At 39.3% G+C, this 25,131-nt stretch overlaps 1 protein-coding gene across 3 annotated transcripts in view; it reads right to left on the bottom strand.

Annotated features, from left to right (window-relative positions):
- Window positions 1–25,131, bottom strand: part of tln1 (talin 1) — a 132,745-nt gene that overhangs the window by 18,461 nt on the left and 89,153 nt on the right. For all 3 annotated transcript variants that reach the window (XM_088910239.1, XM_088910241.1, XM_088910240.1), the window contains 21 exons: window positions 24,463–24,565; window positions 20,496–20,704; window positions 19,979–20,098; window positions 19,572–19,769; window positions 18,722–18,861; window positions 16,151–16,244; window positions 13,518–13,607; window positions 12,966–13,088; window positions 12,582–12,725; window positions 11,604–11,765; window positions 10,044–10,184; window positions 9,341–9,522; window positions 8,861–8,993; window positions 8,114–8,215; window positions 5,130–5,300; window positions 4,418–4,564; window positions 3,976–4,077; window positions 3,505–3,624; window positions 2,987–3,133; window positions 1,508–1,674; window positions 942–1,125 (listed from right to left, as the gene is read on the bottom strand). In XM_088910239.1, coding sequence (XP_088766365.1) covers window positions 942–1,125; window positions 1,508–1,674; window positions 2,987–3,133; window positions 3,505–3,624; window positions 3,976–4,077; window positions 4,418–4,564; window positions 5,130–5,300; window positions 8,114–8,215; window positions 8,861–8,993; window positions 9,341–9,522; window positions 10,044–10,184; window positions 11,604–11,765; window positions 12,582–12,725; window positions 12,966–13,088; window positions 13,518–13,607; window positions 16,151–16,244; window positions 18,722–18,861; window positions 19,572–19,769; window positions 19,979–20,098; window positions 20,496–20,704; window positions 24,463–24,565 — 2,979 coding nt within the window. The remainder of the gene's footprint in view (window positions 1–941; window positions 1,126–1,507; window positions 1,675–2,986; window positions 3,134–3,504; window positions 3,625–3,975; window positions 4,078–4,417; window positions 4,565–5,129; window positions 5,301–8,113; window positions 8,216–8,860; window positions 8,994–9,340; window positions 9,523–10,043; window positions 10,185–11,603; window positions 11,766–12,581; window positions 12,726–12,965; window positions 13,089–13,517; window positions 13,608–16,150; window positions 16,245–18,721; window positions 18,862–19,571; window positions 19,770–19,978; window positions 20,099–20,495; window positions 20,705–24,462; window positions 24,566–25,131) is intronic.

The raw sequence follows: 25,131 nt of genomic DNA, 5'->3' as shown, positions 1-25,131 counted from the left end.
CAAGGAAGGATTTTTGTCAATTCTCTTGTGTAATTGCACAAGACTGTAAAGGCAAGGCAGTAATAAATGTCCTACTTTTTCCATTTCCTATCAATTACCACAGTATTATTTTTACTTCAAAACATGAATTTGTCTTTATTTCCTGAACTTTCTTATTTTCAAACATTATTTATTGTCATTTTTACAATATATTGATTTACAAAGTAGAAAAATCTTTAAATGATTTTAGATAAAAATGAATGTTAATTTTAAGAAAAACTAGCATGGGCATAAACATTTATGAAAATCAAAATTTAAATAAAATGCTATAGGAAAAAGATTTGCCTATTTTGCTAGTATAAAAACCTCTGTAACTTTAAATTTAAAAAACACATACGTACTGAAGTTGTTGTTATAGTGAGTTTCAACAGCATTACTGGAATGATTTAATTAGGAAGACTTGTGTGAAACATCATGCTCCTAAAACTACAAGTTTTTACACAATACTTACACTTGCTCCCCAAATATCTAAAAGATTTCACTTTATCTATAAAAGATGAATTCACTAGTAAGGGTTTACTATGAAAGAATATGGAGTGAGAACTCTGAGATTATTAGGGCTTTGTTATCTAATAATAGTTTCGCCCCAGACAATTTGACGAATGTCTTGCTGCTGTGGTGATTTTATAGTGAGTCCTCCTACTGTATGTATTGCAAATGCAGAACCGTTGCACTGAAAAAGAAATGCACTTCTGAAACTAGGAAAGTCTATACTAACACTAAAACAAACATTTCCGGTTGTTGCAATTCTCTTTATGATAATACTGACTTAAATAGTCACAGGCACTGAGCATTCAGTTTGCAACTTTGCCTGCTCCCTTGGAAGCACGCCACCACAACTGGAGAAAAACGTTCACAGACGGACACACAGAATGAAGGAAGCAGTTTGGCTGGGTCTTTACCTGCGTCTCGGGGTCCTCAGCACCCAGGCTAGCAGCTCCCAGCTTGACCACGTCAGCCAGCTTGGTGATGGTGGTGACAGAGGACTGCGCCGCCTGGGCCAGCTTCTCCTGGCTCGCCCCTGCCCCTGACACCAGCAGCTTTGTGTCCTCCACCAGCGCCTTGGCAGTCTTCAGGATGCTTTCCCTGAAAGCGAGCAATGACATGCTTTGTTTTTCTGCCAAAATCTGTCACTGGGTGATAGAGTCACTTCTAACACTGTAGTTGATGTTTAACTGTACGTAATAAGATAAATAAACAAGATAAAATGTGCAAAAAGTCTAAGCACGCAGGTGCATTGATGGACTGTGTTTTTGGAGGTCAGCCATTTTCTGTCAGAGTATGATGGACACACCTTTCTTGTCATGGAAGTGTCTTTGCAATCCCAAAAAAACATGTCAGAAAACAAACGAAAATTCAGAAACCAGGTATTCATAAGTTGAGGGCCGAGTGTACTTGTTCTTCACTGAAGAATGGGTGAAATCCCAACAGTGAGGTTGTGGAGCTCCACAAGTTCCTAGTCACACACCTGTGATCAGCGAAGGTCTCAGCGTTCTCCCGGTTGAGGGTGCCTGCTGTGGCGAACATGATAGTGGTGTCCAAGTCGGCGATGATGCCAGACACAGCGCTTGCAGCAGTGATGCAGGCCTGGGTCCCACGGTTCCCAGCCTGTAGAGCGGCCAGCACGTGAGATACCTGGAAATGAGAAAGCAAACAAAACAACATTAAAATGTATTTTATGTGCCACATACCAGTTAGACTAGAATACATCTCTTTTTCATAATTTTAGAACAAGATGATGTGAAGAAGCTTGATGATTCAAGGGTTTGTTTCTAAAAATTGCACACTTACATCGTTCTTGGTAGAAGTCAAACACATACAGCTGTAGGCCTCAATATAAAGCCCTAAAAAAGGCACCAAGTGGCACAAGCAGAAATTTTTAGACCCTTGATACTAAATTCAAGGGTAATTTAGTATCCTCCTTTAGTTTTATTTAAACATATAAATGACCAAGTAATAGGTTTGTTCCATGCTGAAAATACAATGTTTCTTCAGGTGTGAGAAAGACAGGGCAGACAGCAAAGATTAAATAGAACAGAAGAACAAAAGCTGGGAGAGGGGAGGAGGCAGGAGGGGCAGAGAGGCCACTCAGGAAGTGCAAAGTGGGGAGGGGGGAAGAAAGGTGTAAAGCCAAAACCTGCATGAGATTAGAGAAGATTACACAAAAATAAGTCGGTCGTTGAGAAAAGGAGGATGGTGTGAACCTAGTTTCAGGATGAGTTTAGTTTCTGTTGTTTTTCTGCTGTGGGAGATGAAAAACCCTTCTTTGAGAACATTGACAGAGAGATCAGTATGATCATAGCTGTCGGAGGTGAAATGAGAAACTATGGGCTTGGAGAAATCTTTCATCTTCACAGCCCTAACATGTTCTCTGAAGCAGTTTCCCAGTCTCCTTCCGGTTTCCCCAATGTAGATAGCGGGGCATTTTTTGCAGGAGATACAGTAAATGAGGTTGCTGGAGGTACAGGATGTCATCTGGGTGATCCGGAATTGACCTGAGGGGCCCTGAATGAGTGTGGTGTTAGATATGTACTTGGAGGTGATGCAGCGAGCTCTGTTGCAGGGGAAAGCACCTGGTATGGATGATTGCCGAGTGCAGTTAAGGGAGCTGTGAACCAGAAGTTTATGTAGATTGGGTAATCAGCGGTATGAGATGATTGGGCGGTTAGAAAAAAGGGTACCGATGGAGGGATCGCTCTGTAACATGGAGTAGTTGTTAATAATGGTCCTGGGGATAGAGAGTGTGTTAGAGTGGTAAGGAAGCACCAAAGGAATGCAGTTGTGAGACTGGGAGTTCCTGGTCAAGTTGATGATTCAAGGGTTGTTTTTATCCTGGGTGAGGGTCCTATCAATAACATGGGTGGGGTATCCTCTGTTGATGAAGTACCTAAACTACTTACATGTAAATGACCTTTAAAGGTGATACAAAAATGAACAAAGCACCTACCTTCTCCGAGACCTTGCGTGCGCTCTCAATGAGCTCTTTCTTGGTGAAGGCATCATTGGGGCTGCACTGCAGGGCACCTGCTTTGGTCACCAGGCTGGTACAGTTGTGACCCAGGTCTTGCACCTGTTTCTTGATGTGGGATCCGATCTATCAAATGAAAAGGACACTTATGTTCACAACAGACTTCATGTGCATTCTTACCATCTCCTCTACAACATCACTTGTCCTGCTGTATGTCATCACAAGGTAAGTAAAGTAACAAAAAAGGGTCAATATATCTAATGTCACAGCTAGACATGTCAGTATTCTACTGGTATTAAGCACCAATACTGAGTTTGGGGTGAAGGCTTAATCAGTTCAGTTATAACATAGTGGGAGTCCTTGTGATGATGTAAGACAATAAGAACCAGTGGCTACCCCCATGAACATTAAGGAAATCACTCCATGAGGTGTTTAACTAGTCACAAAAACAGAGATGTACCCACTCCTCTTGTATAAAATCACTCAGTAACACATACCTCTTCGTTTTCAGCTGTGATTGCTGCAGGTTTAGCTTCTTGTGCAAGCTGGCCAAATTCACTGGTGAGCTGGTTAGCCAAAGAACCCAGTTCATCTGGGTTGGTGTTGGATTTAGTAACCTAGGAACAAGAACCACAAAGCTTTGAAGAAAAATGTGATTTGATCAAAATAGGTCTGAGGGTGACCCTCAAATGGATGCATTTGGTCAAAAATACAAACAGGAAACAATCAGCATGTCACCTATTTGGTTTCAAATAAATGAACATTGGAATCATTACAAACAAGAAAAGGCAATTCGACCCATTGAGCCCATAAGGTAATCAGTAAGAATGTTTATTTGATGAAGAACTATTCCATTAAAAAAACCCGGGAGGTGGAGAAAACAGATACAACTCATACATACTTATGTCCAGAATTTTTTTCTGCACAAACTTCCAAAGCATAGTCAAGCGTTCATAAGTAAGCCTTACCATTTCCTGCACCGTGACAGCAATGGCTTTGGCAGTCTTCACCATAGTGGTCTGGTAGTCAACAAAAGTGCCCTCTGGCTCACCAGCTGGGGCCTCATCCATCTGTTTGCCACACAACCCAAACACAATTAAAGACAGTTATTGGGTTGAAAACCATCTTTTAACAGTTTGAAATCAAGAGAGCCCATTTGCTAAGATGTTTTAGCATCTTTTTCTTACAGAAGACGAAAAATCATTTTGATTTGAACTACAATAAGGCAGATTTATGTCACCTTTTTGCATACAATCAACCATCATGTTAGGATAAAAGCAAAGCTTTTGTACATTCACTCTTTACCTTAAATGACTTTTACCCCGGCTATCCAGAAATATCACTACAATTTACCAAGCTGCTTACTGTTAATGTGCTAGTGCTGTCTGTGGCCTTAATGGCCTTTCTCACCTTGTTGATGGCCTGAGTGATAGAGTCCACCATGCCACCCACAGCTCCAGAAGCACTGGCAGCCTCGGCCAGTGTGGCAGCCAGGTCATCCACAGCTTCCTTCATCATTTGGACGGACTCATCCAGAGCCTCCTGCGTGTGTGCTGCCTGGGGATGCCAAGAAAGCATCACTGACTCAGAGACCGTGACCAAGTGTTAGTGGGGGACAGCGCTTGGGAAACGATAACGCTGGCAAAACTGCCTCTTAAAATGACTTCTAAGTAAATCTGGAGCAGGATTCGATGAAGTAATCTAATTTTACAGAAAACACTTGGTGTGTCTTCTGACCAATGCAGTTAACACAAAAGAACACAAACTGGTGGGCATGAGATTTGATAACGTACTGTGAACAACCAACAGATCTAAAATCAGATAACCAAAGCAGAACATGAGCTAAAAACTCATTTGTTCTCACCCTGTCCCGCAGAATAAAGAGACACCTTTACCCTTGTATTATATTCCACAAGCTAGAACATTATCATCGACTTATATGAAGGCAACATCTGAATACTAACTAAAAATTGCATTTGCCAGTAATCTGGATGCTATTCAAACAAGCAGAAGAAGAGCTGTGTGAAGCAGATTGTGGTAGTTTAATTTAACTAGTGGTTAAATGATGATGCACATGAACATTATTTTCTCATTGCAGTCACTTGTTTTTTATTTGCCTTACTTTGGGATTGCCTCCAGCCTCCTTGGCTGTGTAAAGCATTTGCAGAGCCGACTCTGCCAGCGTCTTGGTCTGATCCAGCACGTTCATCTGCTGCTGGCTGTTGAGGATCTTCGAGGCAGCGCCAATAGAAGCCATGATCAGAGGCTCAAAGTAACTGACCATATGAGACACCTATGCACAAAGTCAGAAACAAACACAAGTAAATTTATTTTAACCCAGTCCATCAAAGCTAATTTGTACAAATTATGACAAAACTAACTTTTGCTGTTACTATAAACGGAGATCACAGTTATATGGTCATGAAACATATTAACTTGACATTTAGCCAAAGGCAGTTTATCAAATACAGATCTAAACAAGACTTGAAAGAAGCTAAGAGAATTTGCTTAAAACACTGCAGCTGCAGGCTGCTCAGTAGCTTAATCAGCACAGGTGCTTGTTTAGAGCGCAGGCTGAGCACTGTAGCCCAGACACGGCCTGTTCAGGTTCTAAGTCATTAGTCAACTGTGACAGGGATTTCCAAAGAGGCAGGGTACAATTTGCTGAGCACTGCTGGAGTTGAGTAAGCAATGTTAAACCTGGGCTTGTTACAACCACCCATGTGACCTGCACATGCCCAAAGATTTGCCTTTGAAGTGCTGACCATGGATGCCTTCTCTGTACTAAGTGCTGTGCCTTTGCAGTGTGAAATATGATAGATAAATCAACACACACAGCCTTTGTCCCTGCTTAGCCGGCAAGAGAGTCACAGCTGGGGAAGTCAAATTGACTACTAGCTGCCAAATCAGGAATTATAACAATAAATTAACAATACATACTAAATTTAAGAAAGCTATATATCCCAATGTCTTGGGACAGCAAAGCCAAACCTTAGTTTTGCTTTCAGGTCAAACAATTTGTATCTGTAACCCTAACATTAACATTAATAACAATTATTAAATATTTTTGTGGGATTCTATGCACAGATTGGATCATATTACATTAAAACATACTTTGAATTCAATCTTGTGACAGAAATTGGATCATACGTATCGGGATACATTTGCTTCGTGTGAATTTCATAGTGTAAAAGTCAATATAGTATTTAGTTGCATATCCCATTTCAGACAATTACTGCATGAAGTCTGTGACCAAGGAAGAGCTCACCCAACTCTATGTGGAATTCATTTCTCCACAGTTACTTTGAGTTCTTGCCTATTCCTGAGGTGTTCAGACTTCAATGTTTTTTACCATCCACAATGCATCGTCAGTTGGATTTAAGTTTGAGACTGACTTGGCTTATCTAAGATGTTTCACTCTTTTTTTCTAGGTACACTGGTAGTATTTGCTATAATTGCTGTCATGCTGAATGGCGATGTGCCATCCAATTAGTATGGAAGCCTTTTCTTCTCCATAAGCAAACAGAATGCTTTTATTAATTTCAAAACTCATTCTGGTGCTGCCATCTTTGGTTACATCATCACTAAAGACTAGTGGGTTTTGTATTGATTTTGCAATAATTCTGGAGGGTGCTGTACATTGTGCATTATATTTTGCCATTTGTGAACTTGCATAAAATAAGAATGTCTTATAGGTAGACAGGATGGATGGTATTCCTGATTGGACTGATGTCTGATAAAAAACGGAGCACCCTAAGAACAGTTCTGCATGAACTGGAAATGTACCTTGTACACATTTTCTGAGATAGGGTATTTCACTAATTTGTTTTTGAGTTGTGACTGTGCCACAGTTCATTCACAATGCAAACTCTCAGTTTACTATAAATCTTCATACAATGCCAGTTTTAGCTGTCATGTCTAACTCGAGCCAAAAACTCTATCTTTTCAGAAATTGTACTTCTGGAAAGAACGGCTATAAAACATTCTGTGAGTGTATTGAAAGACATGGGAGAATAAGGTTAGATATCTTAGAACACAAATCTAATTTGTATAATCTGCCTGTTTTTAGTCTATGAGCTCCCATTTCTTTATGTTTCTATGTACCCAGCTTTTTATTCTTTTAAAAACATTTTTCAGAAATAGTAGTCTAGTAGTTTTTAATCTAATATTAACTAAAAATGTGTGACCTGTAAAAAGATCTTGTAACTCTTGGAGGTGGCAAGCTGAAAAAAGTTACCTAATTTATGATTTTCTAGTCAATGCTTGCACAATGATAGTGATGTAGGATTTAGTTGTTTCTCAAGGCGGGTGCCTGTAAAGATGTAAAAACTAACACTTCTGAAGTTGGGAAAAAAATGTATGAACTTTTCCAGTTTAGTGGTTCCTTGTATTACCACATACTGTATCTTTACACAGTCAACAAGCTGTTAATCTGTGACTACAAAATTGAAAATCATTGAACAAGCATGATGAAGCAAAATCTATTATTCACATTTTGCAAAGCTGCATCTCTTGATGTAAAATACATTCTGACTCACCCTCCCACTCCATCTTGTTCATCTATAACTGACAACTGGAGTATAATACAGTTTTAGGTAGGGCGACAGAAGTGTATTTTATCTTTTTAAATGATGGTATTATCAAGCAGATATTACAGACAGAGATTTGCAAAAGATAAGTGCAAATCAGCACAAAAATATTTCCAAAGCGCTCAGTAGTTTTTCTGACTTAGCAAGCAGGACAATCTGATTCTCATTGCATAAAAAAGACTAAATTCCTTGGGAAATTCCCCATTTCAAAAAGTAAATAAAAATATAATGTGTAATGTGTAATTTAAAACCTTAATGGTTATACAGATCAAAGTAACCGCACAACATTCTGTGGAAGAAAATGTCGCATCGTTTTTTGCTTACTGGAAGCATCTGGATTTGGAGTTTTAATGAAAATGGTAATGCAAACACAAACTGCAATCACTCCTGAAATTCAGGATTTCTCTAGCCTCTGTGTTTGTACAACCCTGCTTAAGTACTAGTTTCAGAAGTATGAGCCACGCCTTGCATCATGACCCAGAATAAAGGAGCAGAAATGGGTCCATTGCTGCCTTACCTTGTGCCCAAGCTGAGAGGCCTCTGAGCGAGCTGCCACAGCAACTGGTTCGATCAGATTGCTAATTTCCTGTACTGAAGCTGCCATTTGCTCATGAAGGGCCTGACAGAGAACAGGGGGGAGAAGACAAAGGTTTTACCGGGCAGTAATTCGGGTTGGTTTAACAATGAGGGCACAGTACACTCCTTGCTTTCTGCTAGAGCAAGAAAACACACACAACACCTAGCAAGCTGTGCTGGCATTACATGCCTGAGCATGCAAACACTGCAGAAAAATCAGTTAATCAAAATACATATTCATGATTATGTTGCAAATAAAAATATTTCTATTCAGCTTGTACTTTTAAGCTTCATCTTTTGCATTTAATAGGATGAATAATAATTTGGATACTTGCTTTGCACCATGCCCAATTTCTGATAACCTTTCCTGTATGCTGCATACACAGTGCAAAAAAATACACGACACCTACGTGCTCACTCAGAGGAATAAAGTCAGATTTTAAATAAAAAAGCAAAATAAACTAGGACAAACATGAAAATACTCTAAAATGACAATGAAGCATTTGTCCCATCACAGTTTAATTCATAATCATTGATTTGTCTACACCTGAATTAAACTGTTTCTTGAAGGAACAGACATAAAAAGACCTACAGATGGGTTTTGAAGAGCTTTTGCATATGTATGATTTATTAAGATGACTCCTCTGCAGTGGGTAATTCAGCCGAACTGAAGCGATGCAGTACTTGCCTCCAATGAAATGTCATCCCTGGGTGTAAGCTGCTGGCTGATAGCAGCTAGGGAAGCCTGATCCACATCTCTCATGCACTTATTGAGGACTTCAATTGCCTCGTCGCACTCCCGCTGGCCAGGGGCCTTATCTCTGTTAAGAGCAATTACAGATGTCATCAAATTACAGGAACCAGAATGATGCCACTCTCCCTTTCATGCAGACGTTATGGAAAATGTTTGGCTTTCAATCCTCATCTTGCAGCAACAATATTGTTTCAAAAGGCTGCCATGATGGAAACATCTGGACTTTATGGAGTATAACTGCAACCAACTAAAAAAAAATATGCATTTGAAAGTGCTGAGCTACACCATAACTAAACTTCAGGAACACTTAAAAAACTTCTAAATTTATCTCTGTGCATTTCACTAGAAATGCACTAACACAATACCTTCTCCAGTTACTGTATAATTAATATATGCAGATTGTGGAGCTCCTACCGCATATTGGTGATGAGTTTCTTGATGGAGTCGGAGACTGTCCTGGAGTGCCCAGCCAGCACCGACCACTTGGGCGGATCTTTGGGATTCACAGCCAGCGAGCGGGCCGTCTGGATCAGCCCTGTTGAGCTCTCCAGCATTGTCCTGGCTGCTGCCATTATAGGCTCCATGGCTGCCAGTCCCTAAACACAACGGGCATTTTCAAAATTGAGTTTTACAACACATTCACCTTCTGAACAACTCTGAAACAAAACGGTGAAGAATGTTGATAAATGTCATTTTTAAAATAAAAAAAATACTGCATGTGTGATGAGTGCAGCTCTGCTCCTGCTGGGATTCGATCACGGTTGCTTGCAAGCTCAGAGCCATGTGGCGCTACAACCTGGATAGCAGATAACTCTGCCGTGCCGAAAGAGCAAGTCCTCTACCACAGCAGAATGTTACATCATCTAGGTTTCAGAGGGGGAGACATCACTTCTGGAACTTGCTCACTTGCACTAAAGCCCCATTCCACTTACACATAAAATAAAACTCTCAAAATAGTTCCATGCTGAAATAATCCACTTAAAGATTTTTCCATTTATTCTAATTCATAATTTCATGCTATAAAGTATACACTGGAGGGAAATTAGTGGCACCTCACTAGTGTAAATTTACCAAACCTGTCTGTGTAGGAGAGAGACGGTGTTGTGTGCGAGTGTACCTCTGGGCTGATCTGAGCAGGAACGCTGGCAAACTCTGGGTTGGAGGCGAAGGCAGTGAGATTGTCCACAGCCTCAATCAGAGGGCCGGTTGCAGCCCTGCACTTCTGACGGTTCTCCTCGTTGAAAGCCCCGTCCAATGCCTGGTCAGGGTAAGAGGAAAACCAGCATTTGTATATTTCAGCAAGCCATTCCATCGTTTAACAGCTTTGTAAGCTCAAATATTTTCAAACAAATCTTCACTAGCTCTTGAACTTCATAACGAGCAAACCTGTTACTCTGTCGCATCAAATTCTTGCTCCTCTCTTAGTAACAATTAGCTCATTGAACTGTACATGATCAAATGCACATGTGGGCTTTTTTTTCTAAAACCTGTAAAAGAGCGTTGCAGATTGCCTTTAAAAAGAAGAAGACATAATTGACAAAAAATTGTCAGAAGGTGGAAGGAAAACAGGAGCACACAGCCACCGGATGCCAGTGTGCTCAAACTCCAGCAAACAGGGGCTTCCAGGGGAAAAATGTGGGAACCAGGATGACACACTTGGAAATCCCATGTCGGTTGATCCCAACCACATACAAACACTCCCATCTGCGCTGCATTCGGTATCCTAGACCGTTTACAGGCAGAGCATCCCCTTCTCCCATCTTCAGAGTAGGACTCTTGGGGAACAGGGGTCATTATGGCCAGTCTACCTTTGTCACTGCCTTCTTTAGGACTAAAACACATGTCAGAAATGGGCCCTGGGAAAGACATCCCCATACATAGTAGTAATGAGGGCAGGACACATCACTACCTGCTAAATGATTGACTCAAGAAGACACTGGACCCAAGGTCCAAACAAAAGACAAGTAAAGAGTCATCTGACTGATGTGGATGGAACACCGACAACCTGGTATACAACCTGGGACAGGTTAACCTTGCTATACGCTGTACACATTAAAATAATAACGTGAAACCAAAGTTTTTGTAAAATACTTAAAAATTGCAGTGGATATTTAAGATCCCTGGATAAATATTTAGTTCATGGAAACCCTGGTCCCCACATTATTACTGTAATTTATCTGGAGTTTTCTGTATAGGACTGTCATCTTTAGATGACTGCTCAATTGCTGAATAAGTCAAATAAAAAAGGAGAAGACACTGGATCTTTGTGGGAAGCAGATGCAAGTTTTCCTGGCTTAATTATGCATCATGGTGTCAAGATTTGAAATCACCACATCTGTTTTTCAGTACTTAGAATGAGCTGAGAGAAAGACTAATATGTTTGTCTCTTGCTGCAGGTTCTGGGGTTTAAATTCAATTTTATATAGTAGTAATCAAAGACTATTCCTAGGGGAACATTTATTTTCATCACTATGTCATTTAGAGTATTTTTTGTCTTAGGGACATGACTACAGCCTCTGCTTCTGTGTATTTGATGCCAAGTTCGAATCTGTATAAGAGCATTAAAAGAAATCTCATGGGGTCACTTTTAACTCAGTGGAAAAATAAATACAAAATATATAAAAAGGGAGTGCAAATACAAAACTTTACTTAATTTAATTTCCATTTTTATACTTACTTTGATTGACTTGACAAGATTAGCTGTACTGTTAGCCACTTCCTTGGCTGACTGGACAAACTGTCTCTTAGCAACAGGGTTCGAAGTTTTGGAGGAGGCGAGACGACAGGCGTTGCAGAGGGCTGATGTGTGTTTGGCAACAATGGTTGCAGCCGAGAGAACCTGAGGAAACCAACAGCTCATTACACCAAAAATCCTTATTAGCAGCCAGCAGTACTTCCACAACTCATGTTTTTTTCCCCTCTCTCCCTCCTAAATGTTACATAAAGTGCTGAAAAGCCGAATTTCTATTAGTAAAGCCAGTAATACAACGAAAAAAAAGCTAATTAAATATCCCTGTGATGCATGCTATATGATTCTGGGCACTGCAACACTTTTGAAATGTTGTGCAGTTGGGGTAGAATGTAGAGTTAACTGCTTAATTCCTCAAATGGAATAAGTTGAGCTGTTTCGGATTTCAGTAGGTTAGATTTAGAAGCCTAATTTTATCCAGGCTTCTTAATTGATTGTAGCTATGGCACTTTATGAAAACCAAGAAACAATGAAGACCCTTGCTCTTGCTGATGTGTTCCACCTTCTCTGTTAACAAATTTGTTACAATTCCGGCAAACAGAAACCTAGCATGCTGGGTCATTACAAGCAGTAAAGACAAAAGTCCAGTTTGGGCTTAATGTTTAATTACATGAATCTTTTGTACCTGCCTCTAAAGCATCAGCTGTCTGCGAAAGGTTCACTTCTGACTATCTAACACCTTTACCATTAGATGCAAGAAACCCTGGAGATAAATGTTTCCACTTCAAGACAGAATCTGAGGCCCCAAAATTTGACAATTATTTTTAAAAAATCAGATTACCCTACTATAATGCAAATTCAAACAGGTTCATGTTAAGTGTTTATGTTAAAAGCTGTGTCTTGCCCAGAACCCATCTGAAACATGCCCTCTAACAGAGGGTGTTTTAATAAGCTTTAATGCTGTACCTGTGACTGGGTGCATGCTGGATCCACCAGATTCTGACAGGCCATCTGGATGGACTGGTTTGCCCGGGCAAATTGGGCTGGATCCACCAATCCCTGCTGGCCTGCATGGCTATTGGGATCCGAAACACCAACCAGGTACGCCGCCTACAGACAGAGGAGCAATCACTGAAAACCAGCACAGTATTGAAGAAAAACAAACAGTTCCTCTCTTGCCAACAGGGTTCTGTAATTAGTGCCTGCAGTGATCCTCTCATAATGTACCACCTCTCCATTTTTACTATTTCAGAAGTTCGCATAAAGTTACCTGGCACCCTTTGGCATGATCTTTGCCATACGAAACACAACACTGATGTTATTGATGACTTCTAAAGAGTCGTAGTTTACCTGTGAAGCTGCTTCAGTAAGTCCACAGAGAGCTTTCGAGGCCGAGCTGACAGAGTCGCCAAACTCAGGCAGATTACTGTTTTTAGCATTGTGGGAGATTCCTGCCATAGCTTCTCCCAGTACCTAAATAAAAAAAAACTCAGCATCAGGACCTACAAATACATCTGTTCTGAACTCAAACCACACAATATGTTCAGGTAGGTGATCTGCATGAGCGTGCAAGCAGAGTTAGTATTCACAATGAGCAATTAAGGTTGAGTTAACATTGCATTCATAACACAACAGGCAATAATTGAAATGCAATCGAAAGCCACTTTAATTTGAGCAAAATCGAATGACCTCTTTTGTTTTTGATAATGCAGATTTCATACAATTCAATCCTTCCCTGTGCAGGAGAGCCTCTATCAAATAATAGTTAAAGCAAGATCAGCATAAAAGGAACAAATGGCATTCACTTGAAAAGTAATTGTTGAAGGAGAAATGAAAAGTAGCTCTGAGAGAGAAGGAGCTCCATGAAATGACACTCAGCCCCTGCCTGCTGCTTCTCCTTACCTTGGAGTTCTCCATCACGCTGTCGATGCAGTCGAAGTAGGACATGTCATTCACTGCTTCAGTGGGGTTCTCCAGCATTCCGCGGACCGTCTGCAAGAAGAGAACATGCAAGTTCATGCTGTAATCCAGCAACGGCTGTGCCCAGCTCAAGCAACAAACTGGTTCAAAACCACCGCAGCGCATGGCAACCGACAAATGTCAGGGGAACTAGGAATAAAGTCTTTGGAGGATATGCCTTGCACTCAGTGCAGGCTAATTTACAGCTACAGTCACCAAATGAAACTCCTCCGAAAAGATCTCTTTCTTCTTCTTCTTCTAAACACTATAGCCTTCCTTCATGAAATATTCAATGGCTCCCCTTGCTGTCACCACGGTAAAAGTATAACCCAAATGTAATTCCTCACAGCCAAAGGAACTAGGCCCAAAACATAAAATATTTACTCTCCTTTCTCCGTAGCTTTCATCCGTCTCCAGTACCTGTTACCTTATACAATGTACTGCTGAAGGAAAACCCTCCTACAAGCCAGTGTGCTGGTTCAGATAAAAGCTGTCACCCAATCCAATTAGCGTGTCTCCTGCTCTTTATTGATGAAACATTAATGAATAAAACAACGGTTTCCTTAAAGAATCTGGTTATACTTAGAAGGTGTTATAAACTCTATCAAATGAACATGTTTAATTTTGTACATTGTGTGCAGCTGATGTGTGGTGAGCGTTCTGGCGCACTACGGCTGCCGTCGCATCACCCAGATGGATGCTGCACAGTGGTGGTGGTGGAGGGGAGTCCTCACTACCTGTTAAGCACTTTGAGTGGAGTGTCCAGAAAAGCGCTATATAAGTGTAAGCAATTATTATTATTTGCAACATTGTTCATTGTTCTTACCTGTTAAACTTGTTTTTGGTTTCACAAATGATTACATACTGTATACTGTACTTACTGTATGTACACTACTTTGCAACTAAGCTGAAACAGTGATGGGCCATAATCATCTTTTCAAAAAAAGGAAGCACAAAAATCGCAATGCACTGGCTACTTTTTGTGCTTAAATAGTCCACTACATTGTTGCCATTCAAATGTATTTTTGAATAAACCTTAAAAACAATATAAACTATAAACTTTTAAAACAATATTGGTTCATGTAGTGCAATAATGGAGGTATTGTTATCTTTATGTTTTTTCTATTTTATTTTTATTTTTAAAGTGATTTTTGTAAAAAGTGCTCAGTAGCAGTTCAATTGCTTTCTGTTTAGTAGGTATTAAAAAACAGACAATACCAATAAACTACTGTATATACTGTACCTGGTATATGACATGAGACATACTAGATTATGAAAGTTTTCCCTGACTCATCCAACCTGTCCATAAATTAAATCAGGGATTTCCAATGCTTGTCCTGGAGAGCCCCAATCCAGATTATTTAATGATTATATACTGTATAAAATTATCATGTAATTAACCATTATCATTAAACATGTTGAAGACTCTATTGTGAGTACTGCAGTTCATTAGCAATTAGTAATTTAAGATTGCTAACTAACCAGTAGAAAACATGTTTAAAACTGCTGAGCTAGAACAAAAACAAGCAGGTGTGTGGTTGCACAAAATCAGGATTAACCAGACTGGAGCTCTCTAGGACCAGGATTATGATAGCTAGAAATGACTGCTGTATATATGACATTCCTTCTAAATGCATTTTAATCCATTTTAGATTTTTTTTACATTAAATTTCGCTGAACTAAAAAAAGTCATTTTTTTCTCAAAAGTATTTTAATCATTGATTAATATGAAGGCCACAAGATTCTGTAAATTTTTATTTTTAGTACTCGATGGAAACGCTCCACTGAGGTTAAAAATAAGAATACATTTTTTAAGATGAAACAAACATTTTTAGCAAACAAGATAGCTGTTTTAGGTTAAGAATATGCCATTCACAACGTCAAGTATAACAGATACCTATAGATAGCCACTACTTCCTTAATGAGAACATATTCTTTTGACACTGTTTATCATACCAATTCATGCCCCTTAAAATTGGCCTTAAGAAACACACTAAGCTTTTATTTCAGTAAATTGATTCTGTTAAATGAAAAAAATGGGAGCACATTTAGACAACGGATAAATATAAAATTTGTTAAATAACAGAAAAAAAATCTATACAAACAACCAAACCTCACAAAAAAATGTATATTTCTTATGATCCTAAATTTGCTTTCAAAACATGCAGATAACAGCTCTTTTAGCGGAGCATCACTTTAAGGATTTAATTGTGAACAGCTGTGCACTTTCATTTCATGACGAATTCTTAATGGAGATGACTATTAAATTGAATGACATTATCTCAGGAATGCTCCCTGCCTATCTAATCAACTAACAAATTCTTTTGATATGAAGATCAGCTCTTTTCGAGGCAATCAAAACCTGTTGACAAGATCACAAAACCAACAGAAACACTTAACAGGATTCTACTCCTCTTGCTGCTCTGCTCCAGGAAATTATCACATGGCTGCTTACCATCAACCTCAAAACAGGAAATATTTACTCTGCAGCAGTGCAAGAAAGCACTTCAGGAAAAGCCTTACACAGCCTGAAAATCAATTAAAAACAAGCAAAAACAAAGAAAATCAAATTGTACCTCAAGTTCCCTGAGTGCATTGTCACACTCTTTCTGTCCAGGGGCCTGCTGGGTGCACATGGTGATCAGCTGGTTAATGCTGTCAGTAACCGCACTGCAAAGAGAAGACGGGGATGTGAAATTACATGCACAGAGCTCGAAACACAACTCTATCCAGCAGAGATTTCCAACTCGCCCCCACATACAGTACCTGGCAATGCTGCTGTTCTCCTTTAACTCTGATCTCTGGAGTGCATTTATTTTACAGCGAGCACAGATGCGTACGTCATAGCGGTCTGCTGAAGACCCTTGTTTCTTTCAATTTTGCACAACACAAAAGCTTTGAAATCCGCTTTAGAGATTGTACAATTTCTATATTCCACCATAGCTTTTCCAGCTTTTCCAGGATTGCCTTTCTTGCGGAGAACAAAACGAAATAACTACTGCCAACAAATAAAAGGTGCCCCCAGCAGCTTTTCCTTCTCAAGTCTGAACAATCTTTCAGAACACCCACTATTAGGAACACAGTGAGCAGTTCACCTACTTTTCTTTGCTGTGTTAGGGTCCAGTGTAGCTTGGAGCAAAATACTTCAAATTTAAAAATTAATACTAGCTCATGTTCATTTATGTAAGCAATATTAATTTGTATTTCTATTTCTTGGCATGAGAAAGAGGTTTTTGTATAATGTGTCCTGTTATCCATGCAATGAAACAATTTTTTGTTTAATTTAATTTTGTTTAATTTAAAAAGGGGTAAAAAGGGTTTTAGATGTTTTAGATGTTTCAACAATACTGCATGCAAATTTATCGAGATGATTTTATTGGAGGAATTGCTAGAGGTATGAATTGTATACTAAAAGGATCAAAGCATTAACTGTAATAACAGAGAAGATCTAAGAAATATTACAGAAAAAGGAGGTCATTTAGCCTAGTTAATTTGGCCTATAGTGGCTCCAAAGGTCTGATCCAGCTATTTCAGGGTCAGTTTGAACAACATGGCTGGGTAGCTTGGTCCATTCTCCCATAAATCTTTCTGCAAAGAAGTGCCTCTTTTTCTCAGATTTAAATGCACTTCAACATTTTCCTCCTGTCCTCCGGTCCCCGAGTCACTACTGCTTCTGATGAAGTTCACCAAGCTGATTTTGTGAAAGCCTTTCAGCACTTTGATTACCCTAATTAGGTTTAAAAATGTTAATTTCATCCAGTTTGTCAGTGTTGGACATACCTTTATGTCTGGAAAAATATATGGCTGCTCCTCTCTAGACTCATTCCAGAGCAGTATTATTTATTTGTAACATGGTGACAAAATCTGCACATAATATTCTATGATACGTGACATAATATAAAAGGAAGTCTTACCAGCAGACAACATTTACATTTTACACTTTTAACTATATATATTGTTTTCTTATTGCTATCCCACATTGTCTTGAAGACGAAAACCCTATATCAACACAGACTCCTAGACGTAATTCATAAGCATCCTCTTCAGGCTCAGTGTTATGTAACCTGTTCAGTGTCCTATTACGTCTGCAGTTTACGCATTTGCTTCTTGTATGTATAGTATACTTTGCACGTCTACATTATCATCTGAGTGGTGTTTGACAACTTGAATTCTGTCTAAATCTTTTGGAATTTAATTCTCAATTTGCTTACACAGCATTTGCATAAGCTTTTAAGTTGGTAACATCGGCAAACTTGACTACTCTCTGTTCTTAGCAGAAATCCCTCCACTAACAATATCACCCCAATTTGAGTATTCACCCTTTATTTGTACCCTCTGTTTTCTATTTAATCAATTCTTAACCCAAACATCTAAATTTCCTCTGCTGCTTCTACAATTGTTGAATTTTAACATTGTCTGCAAACTGGACTAGTTTTCTAACTATAACAAAATCTAGATTAATTGCAAAAGGCTTCCCAATCACAACGGTTCTCATGGTTCTCCTAGCTGAGCATTACTTTACATAATTAATAACTAATGATCTGCAGCACTTGACCTTTTATAGTTCTTTTCAAAATACTGGTGATATTAAACAGAATTTAAGATTTTATACATAAAAAAACAACACATTTGAGGTCAACTGGTGTCTAATCTTAGTCCCAGAGGGCAGGTGTGTCTGTAGGTTTTCCATCCTAACTTGGCTCTTAACCTCAATCTAAACCTCAACCTAAGCTGTAACTGGGACAAATTTAACAACTTCTCCCATGTGCTGGTGTTTTGAAACTTGTAGAGACAGCTGTTCTACCCCTGTTTTCAGAAAGAATTTTTTAGAAGGCACAATTAAGGCTAACTGTCATCAAATAGAAATAAATTCATCAGATAAAGCAGTCATAAGCGCTAGAACGTGCAACTTGCGTTGATTCATTCAGCTTTGATACCTGCACGCAAGGCAATCTACAGTGATCCGGTTAGCTGGTCTCTGTAATATCCAGTGATTCTGAGACAATGGGCCTGATGCAGCTCCTCCTCAGTATTCCGTTATACACAAATGTGGTTACATTTTTACTTATACTTGCTTTAAGATGTATGGAGGAAATTCTAAAGGTACAATAGCTGAATTCTGAAAGAGGATGAGTGGGGTTTTTTACCGTGCGGCTGCCGCCAGCTGGTTCTTGAGGTTGGGGGCGTTGGGATCGGTGGACAGGGCCTTAGCTGCCAGCAGGAGCTTGCTGGATGACATGGAGATGGTCTTGAGGTTAGTGACCACTTGAGTCTGGTCTTCCTTTGACTGCAGCCAAGAGCGATAAGAGCAGATTCAGTGACAGAGAGCCAAGTGTGAATTAAGCGCTATTTTACTTCACAGACGGTAATATTTCAGTAAGTCATAAGAAATACTTCTACAATTAATTAAACATTTAAATCTCAAACTCACAAACTAAAACTTATATACAAAATATTACCACTATAAGCATAGGTACTTTATTGTCCACTGCTATGGAAATTGGCTTCTCTACCAGAAGTACAAAACACACAAGCAAAATATAAAAATCACATATGGTCACAATAACAGTAAGTTATACATATTATGGGATAGATGGTTTGTATTTGATTTTTCATTAACTTAATAATTTAAATTTCTAAGTTGCAGAATTAGCCCCTCTTGTGCTAAACCTCACGAGACAAAACATACTGTAGATACAGTATGTGTGTTCACCAGAAAAAAAAAGTAGTTTTTCATGTTTTCAATTTTTCAATCTAATTATCACATAAACGTGTGATGGCCTAAATACACATGCTAAACTCATGTACTTGGCAGCTGCTAGCCCATATGTCTTTTTAGGAATTTGTATTATGTGTATGTTTGTGATTTAAGAAAATCATCATAAGATACTCCAAGCAATTCAGAGCAGAGAGGTGCCCAGAAAGTAGAATCCTTTGTCTAGATGTTCGAACATTGTGATATCTTCAGTACTTGCTGAAGAGCCCACTGAAGCCCACCTGAGATTGCCCAGCCATCTCGACGCCGGCCTGCAGGAACTCATTGAAATCCTGGCCGAACTTGCCGGAAGCCTTGGCCAGCTCCTGTGTGGTGCCGCGAGAAGCCTGGACCAGCTCATTGGCCGACTGGTTCAGCCCAGCGGCAGCCTGGTTCAGGTTGCCCTGAGCTTCCTGGAAGCTCTTGGAGCTTGGAGGGAACTGGAAAGGAAAAAAAAAGATGTGATAGTTAATCCATCACTACTGTGGTTTTAAAGGGACTCTTTTAAAATTAAGAGTGCTTATTAACAATACAGTACTTACTATTGCTTAACCCTATTATTCATTTGAAACAGTTATTTGTACTAACTTGTCTATTCCTAAATCAAAACTGTCACATGTAACTTCTATAAAAACAGACTTTCACTCACTGATTCAGCAAGAAGTTTTTTGCTGGCCTCTCCCACAGTCCTGATAGCATTGTCCACATCTCTCTGTCCAGGCAGGCAGTTCACACACCTGTTCAGGGCCTGCGACACGGCTTTAGCCACCTGTACAGAACAAACAGGATATCCATTTCACAAGGATAATCTCCTTACAGTGTCTTTAATTGCTCCTTCTTTTGTTTATTTGTCGAACCACATACTGTATTTCCAAGGAAGCATTCATTTGGAAGACAGTTTTAGTGCTGTTTTCGAAGCAATTTTACAATACAATATGTAGCGCATTTGTTCAGATTGAGTGTGTGGATGATAAATTGCACTAAGATGGCTAATTGAAGGAATCCCTTCAAGATAAAGATTCAGAAACACAAACAACAAGTAATGTTGCCAAAATATTCTCCCTTCACAGAAGGAATATATTTATTATTTCCAATTCACGCTCGTTGTATACTGAAGCATTATTTCCCCTAGCAAATTCGAATCAGTTCTTGAGCTCTCCACAGACCTGGGCCAGTCTCTGCTGGCTGTCGGGGTCTCCCGGCTTGGCCACAGCCCGCTTGGTCTCCTCAATCAGGTTGGCCGATTTGTCCAGGACATCGACGGCACAGTCCAAGATGGCATTCCGGGCCTGTGGGTCTGGGGTGTTGGCCGCTACGCCACGGGCAGCAGATCCCAGGGATCTCAAGGCTTGAGCCAAGTCACGCGCGGCCATTCCTGGAAAGGAATACAAATCAAACTGACACCTGCTGCAGACAACTTACCATATTAGGCCTAAAGCAGACAAGACGACTTCAATTCACATGGTTGGCAGGATAGTTGTTCGAGGTCTTTAAAAATATCAGGCTTTAAATCCAGTGAAAGTCCTTCTCAAGAATACTTGACTACCTTGGTACAATTGAACTTCAATGCGCTTCACTGAGAGCTCTCTTCAACCTCATTTTATCTCTTTATTTCCAGGATTGCTTGGAAAGTCATTTGTCTTTTCACTTTTCACTGAGTATGTTTATGTAGTAGAAACGTAACATTAAATTTGTATCTGGCCAATTCTAAAGATTATTTAACATTTTTAAATGACCACAAATAATAAAAAAGCAAAACCTGTTGCAGTGAGCTGCAAAAGTATTCACTCCCTTACAGCGTAGCACCATTTCAGTTGAATTACAAATGATGTAACTTCTTAAGAATACTTTTAATTCAAATTTAAACGCTTAAATAGAATACTTTTATGGGTGAAGTACTCTTCTGAAAATACAGCAAAAATCATCAAGAACTAAAATTTGTGACTGCTTAAGTATTCACTTTTTTTGTTACGGAAAACCTAAATTAGTTCAGCAAGAAGAAAGTAAATATCAGAGTCTGAGCAAAGAATGAAAAATGAGTGAATGTTATACCACTCTTGTGAGTAAAGTTGGTAGAAATGGATTCAAAAAGACACATCTGTAATTACTGCCAAAGGTGTTTTCACCAAATATTGACGTCTTATGGGGGCGAATACCTGTGCAATCTACATATTTTAGTTTGTTGTTTTTTGGGGCACTTTTTGTTGCTATTTGACTTCTTTCGCTCAAATTGGTGATTCAAAATATTCACTTTAAAAAATGTATACACTTCTTTTATAACACAGATATGATTGAAAGGGGGGGATATATTTGCAAGGCACTGTAAGTGCTACTCAAAGTTTAAGATGTACTTAAACATATTTTTGTTCAAGTACAGTAGGTAGCAGTGTCAGCATGCACAGGTCTTTCACACCTGAAGAAGGCTCCACATCCAAAACATTGTATCTCTTTTCTTTTCCTTTCATCATGAAATAAACGTTTACCTATTCCTTTGCAACATATTTTTTGTGTCAACCATGTGTACTGAAATGACTGTAGTTCAAAATAGCTCTAAACATTTTTTTCTAGAGCTTAACAGACTGACTGGAAGTTCTGAAGATTTAAAATTGATCCGTTTTTTGCTTGGAAAGTAAACAAAAACACAAACTGTGACTTAATGTACTGCTTCTTTTGACAAGAAAAAGGAGGTGTTTAAAGGAAATTGTCAGGTAGGACAGCAGAGGGTCGCCACTTTTTCAATTGTAAAAAAATGACTATGTCTAAATTCCCTCTTATATTCTCAATTCCCATATCTTAGTCTCTCTTCATGCAATTCGTGTTGCAAAAAGTGACAGACTGTTTTCTAGTATGATACCGTACCATTTGGGAATAGTCATATAAAGCTTTGCCCAGATACTATCATTATTACAATAAAAACAGAACCATATTTCCTGAAGAACATTGTTCAAACAATTAATGATTACGTGATGCTGCTATGAATCATAAATACCATTCTTGCTCGTGTTAAGGAAGGAAAGGGTACTTTAGAAGTGATACAATGGATTTTCTTTCCACTAAAAGGTTTTCCTGTTTGGATGTCAGATGGGGGACATCTCTACCAGTTCTGGGCAGTTTTTCAAATAACCTCTTCTCTTCTCAGACACATAAACTTACCCATCCAACTGAGCTTTTTAAAATGGCAAGGGCCATTCTAAAAAAATAAATGCTGAAAGTTCTTTTGGATAGAAAAGAATTTAAAAACTCTCTTTAGAGAATTATAGGAGAACAATTTCGTTACTGCAATAAAGGTTGTATTCTTTTTAGCTTTTTAATTTTTTTGGTGGTGTTTGAGATGACAAATATTAACAAATATTAAATTGACAATTCTAAAAACATTAAACTACATTATGACAGAAAACTTAGAGAATAAAAACAAGAGTAAAGAATGTCATTTTTTTTAATCAAACAAACCCTTTTGCACATACTCCCTGTATAACAAGTGTAATAAGACAAATACAGTACGTAGCATTTTCTGTTTTATATACCACACACATGACCTAAAATACTAAAATATTATCTTAACATAATGTCTTGGATTTGGCAAATTTTCTCCCCTAGATGTCATGATTCTCTGTGTTTCTATATGCTCACTCCACTTACATGGCACTTCTGTCTCCAAAATCTCATGTCTCGGTTCACATAACTTATCTTGTCTAGGTCTTAGTTTTAATTGGTCTTTTGGCTATTGTAACATTTTAGTCTTAACAGCTTCTCTCAGATCCTCCCTTTGAGTCTCTGGCACTTCTCTTATCATAAGTAGTTCTCCTCGCCAATCACACTTACTACAGTTCTAGTTCCCAGCAATCTACTATTGTAGGGACCCCAACCTTCAGTCTTTGGACCCTTTCTCTGCACACATATTGTCTGGGTTTTCACTTCTTCCGTCATAGCTTCTTAAAGCACTTCAGTGGGGATGACTCTCAGATCATTGTCTCCCTTGCCTCCAACTTCGCCTTTTGCATTTCTTTCAGGTTAACCTCGGAGGCAGCGACACAATCACAGTCTTTCCTTGTCTGGTCTTCTTTTGTCACCTCCCCCTTCCTCGCACTTCCTTGACATTCATTTCGCGATATTCTTGAATTCACCCTGTCATTGCTGTCAAGAATCTTGGATCCCCATCCCCTTCTCCCAGCCTTCTCTTTCTCTAGCACACCACTGCTTCACTTTCCGCAGAAACCCACTCTACTTCACTCTGCTCTACTCAAGCCCTCGTCCATGTCCCATCTTGACTCCTGCAACGCTCTACAGGCTAGTCTCTCCGTTTCTGCGATCCATCCACTCCAGCGTGCCCAACACTCTGCTACCTCACTCATTTTCTCCCTTCCATGTAAATGCTTGTATACAAACTGAAAATGCAGATTCCCACTTACCACTGTATCAGTTTCTCTGCTCTTTCCTATTTCCTTATTCTAATCAGTCCCTTTAAGCCCTCTTGCTCCCCCCAAGCCTTCTCTTGCAGACTAGCCCTACATTCTCCCATCTTCCAGAGTCCACTGTTTCTCTACCCTTACAGCTTGACGATGCAACAGGCAGCACAGGTACCAGGAGGAGTGTATTTCCTGGGCACATCTTGGCACCTCCTCAAGACTCACTGGGATCTGCCCATCTGAAGTCTACTTTCTATCTCCTGCTGCTGCTCAAGGCTTCTGCTCCTTTTTTTCTTTTCTGACTCATCTTCATTGATATATCCTATTTACCTTGACAGAGTATTAGTAATTGATTGCAGATTTGATTTTGATTGTATTTGATGTTTCTTTAAATTGTACTACTGCAACTATTGCTTTTACTTCAATTCTATTTCGATTCAGTTCTAATCTTGATATTACATTGCTTTTGCCTGTCTGTTTCCTGGTTCCCGAGGAAAGGGCATTGGATAAGGAAAATAATAATTACAAAACTAATAGTCAGAAGACTAATAAAGAACATTTGAAGAATACATAAAAAAGAGTCACAAATAGGTTTTGCAAAGCACATGAGCATGATAATTATCTATAGAAATTCTGTATGGTTTTGTAGATGTATATTTATCATTAGTAGTAGTAGAAATAGTATATTTCCTTTAGGTGTCCTATGTTAGAGAACAATCCGAAGTACCTGTGTAATTCTCGTTCCCTTGGGTCACTTCACTGAGCAGCTGAGCAATGGCAGAACTCACTGCCTTGGTGCTGGTCCCCAGGTCTTGTGAACATTTCTCCAGCTGAGAAAGGGAACATATACATATTAGAAGGAGAAACAACTGAAGCACTTTTAAAGAAAGATGGTTCTAGATCAGACCTGCCATGGATGCCAAAATCTTACACCAGCACTTAATGAGATTTTCTTGAAACGAATGGTGAGGAAAATTATTACACATGTTTAATCCATCACCTTATCCTGCACACTATCACTTTGCCTGTTATGTATTTAATATTGTGAGAACCAACATCTGCTCTTATCAACCTCTTATAATATCCATCCATTTTCTAACCACTTCTTCCAATTCAGGGTCACAGGGCAGCAGGAGCCTATCCTGGTAAGCAGCAGGCCGGGAACAGGATGCCAGTCCATCGCAGGGCAGACAAACACAGACACACACTCACAAAAGGCCTAATTTTCCTAGAAGCCAATTAACCTACCAGTGTGTCTTTGGACTGTGGGAGTAAACCAGAGGACCCAGAGGAAACCCAGGGGAACAAGGGGAAATCACATAATCTCCACATAGAAAGCAATGCTGGTCTGGAAGTGAAACCAGGGACCCAGCGCGCTAAGGCTGGCTAACCACTG

The sequence above is a fragment of the Atractosteus spatula genome, chromosome 3, assembly GCF_055471065.1.
Source record: "Atractosteus spatula isolate fAtrSpa1 chromosome 3, fAtrSpa1.hap1, whole genome shotgun sequence".
NCBI lineage: Eukaryota > Metazoa > Chordata > Actinopteri > Semionotiformes > Lepisosteidae > Atractosteus > Atractosteus spatula.
Note: the sequence above shows the minus strand (reverse complement) of the source record. Positions and strands in the feature narration are given on the sequence as shown.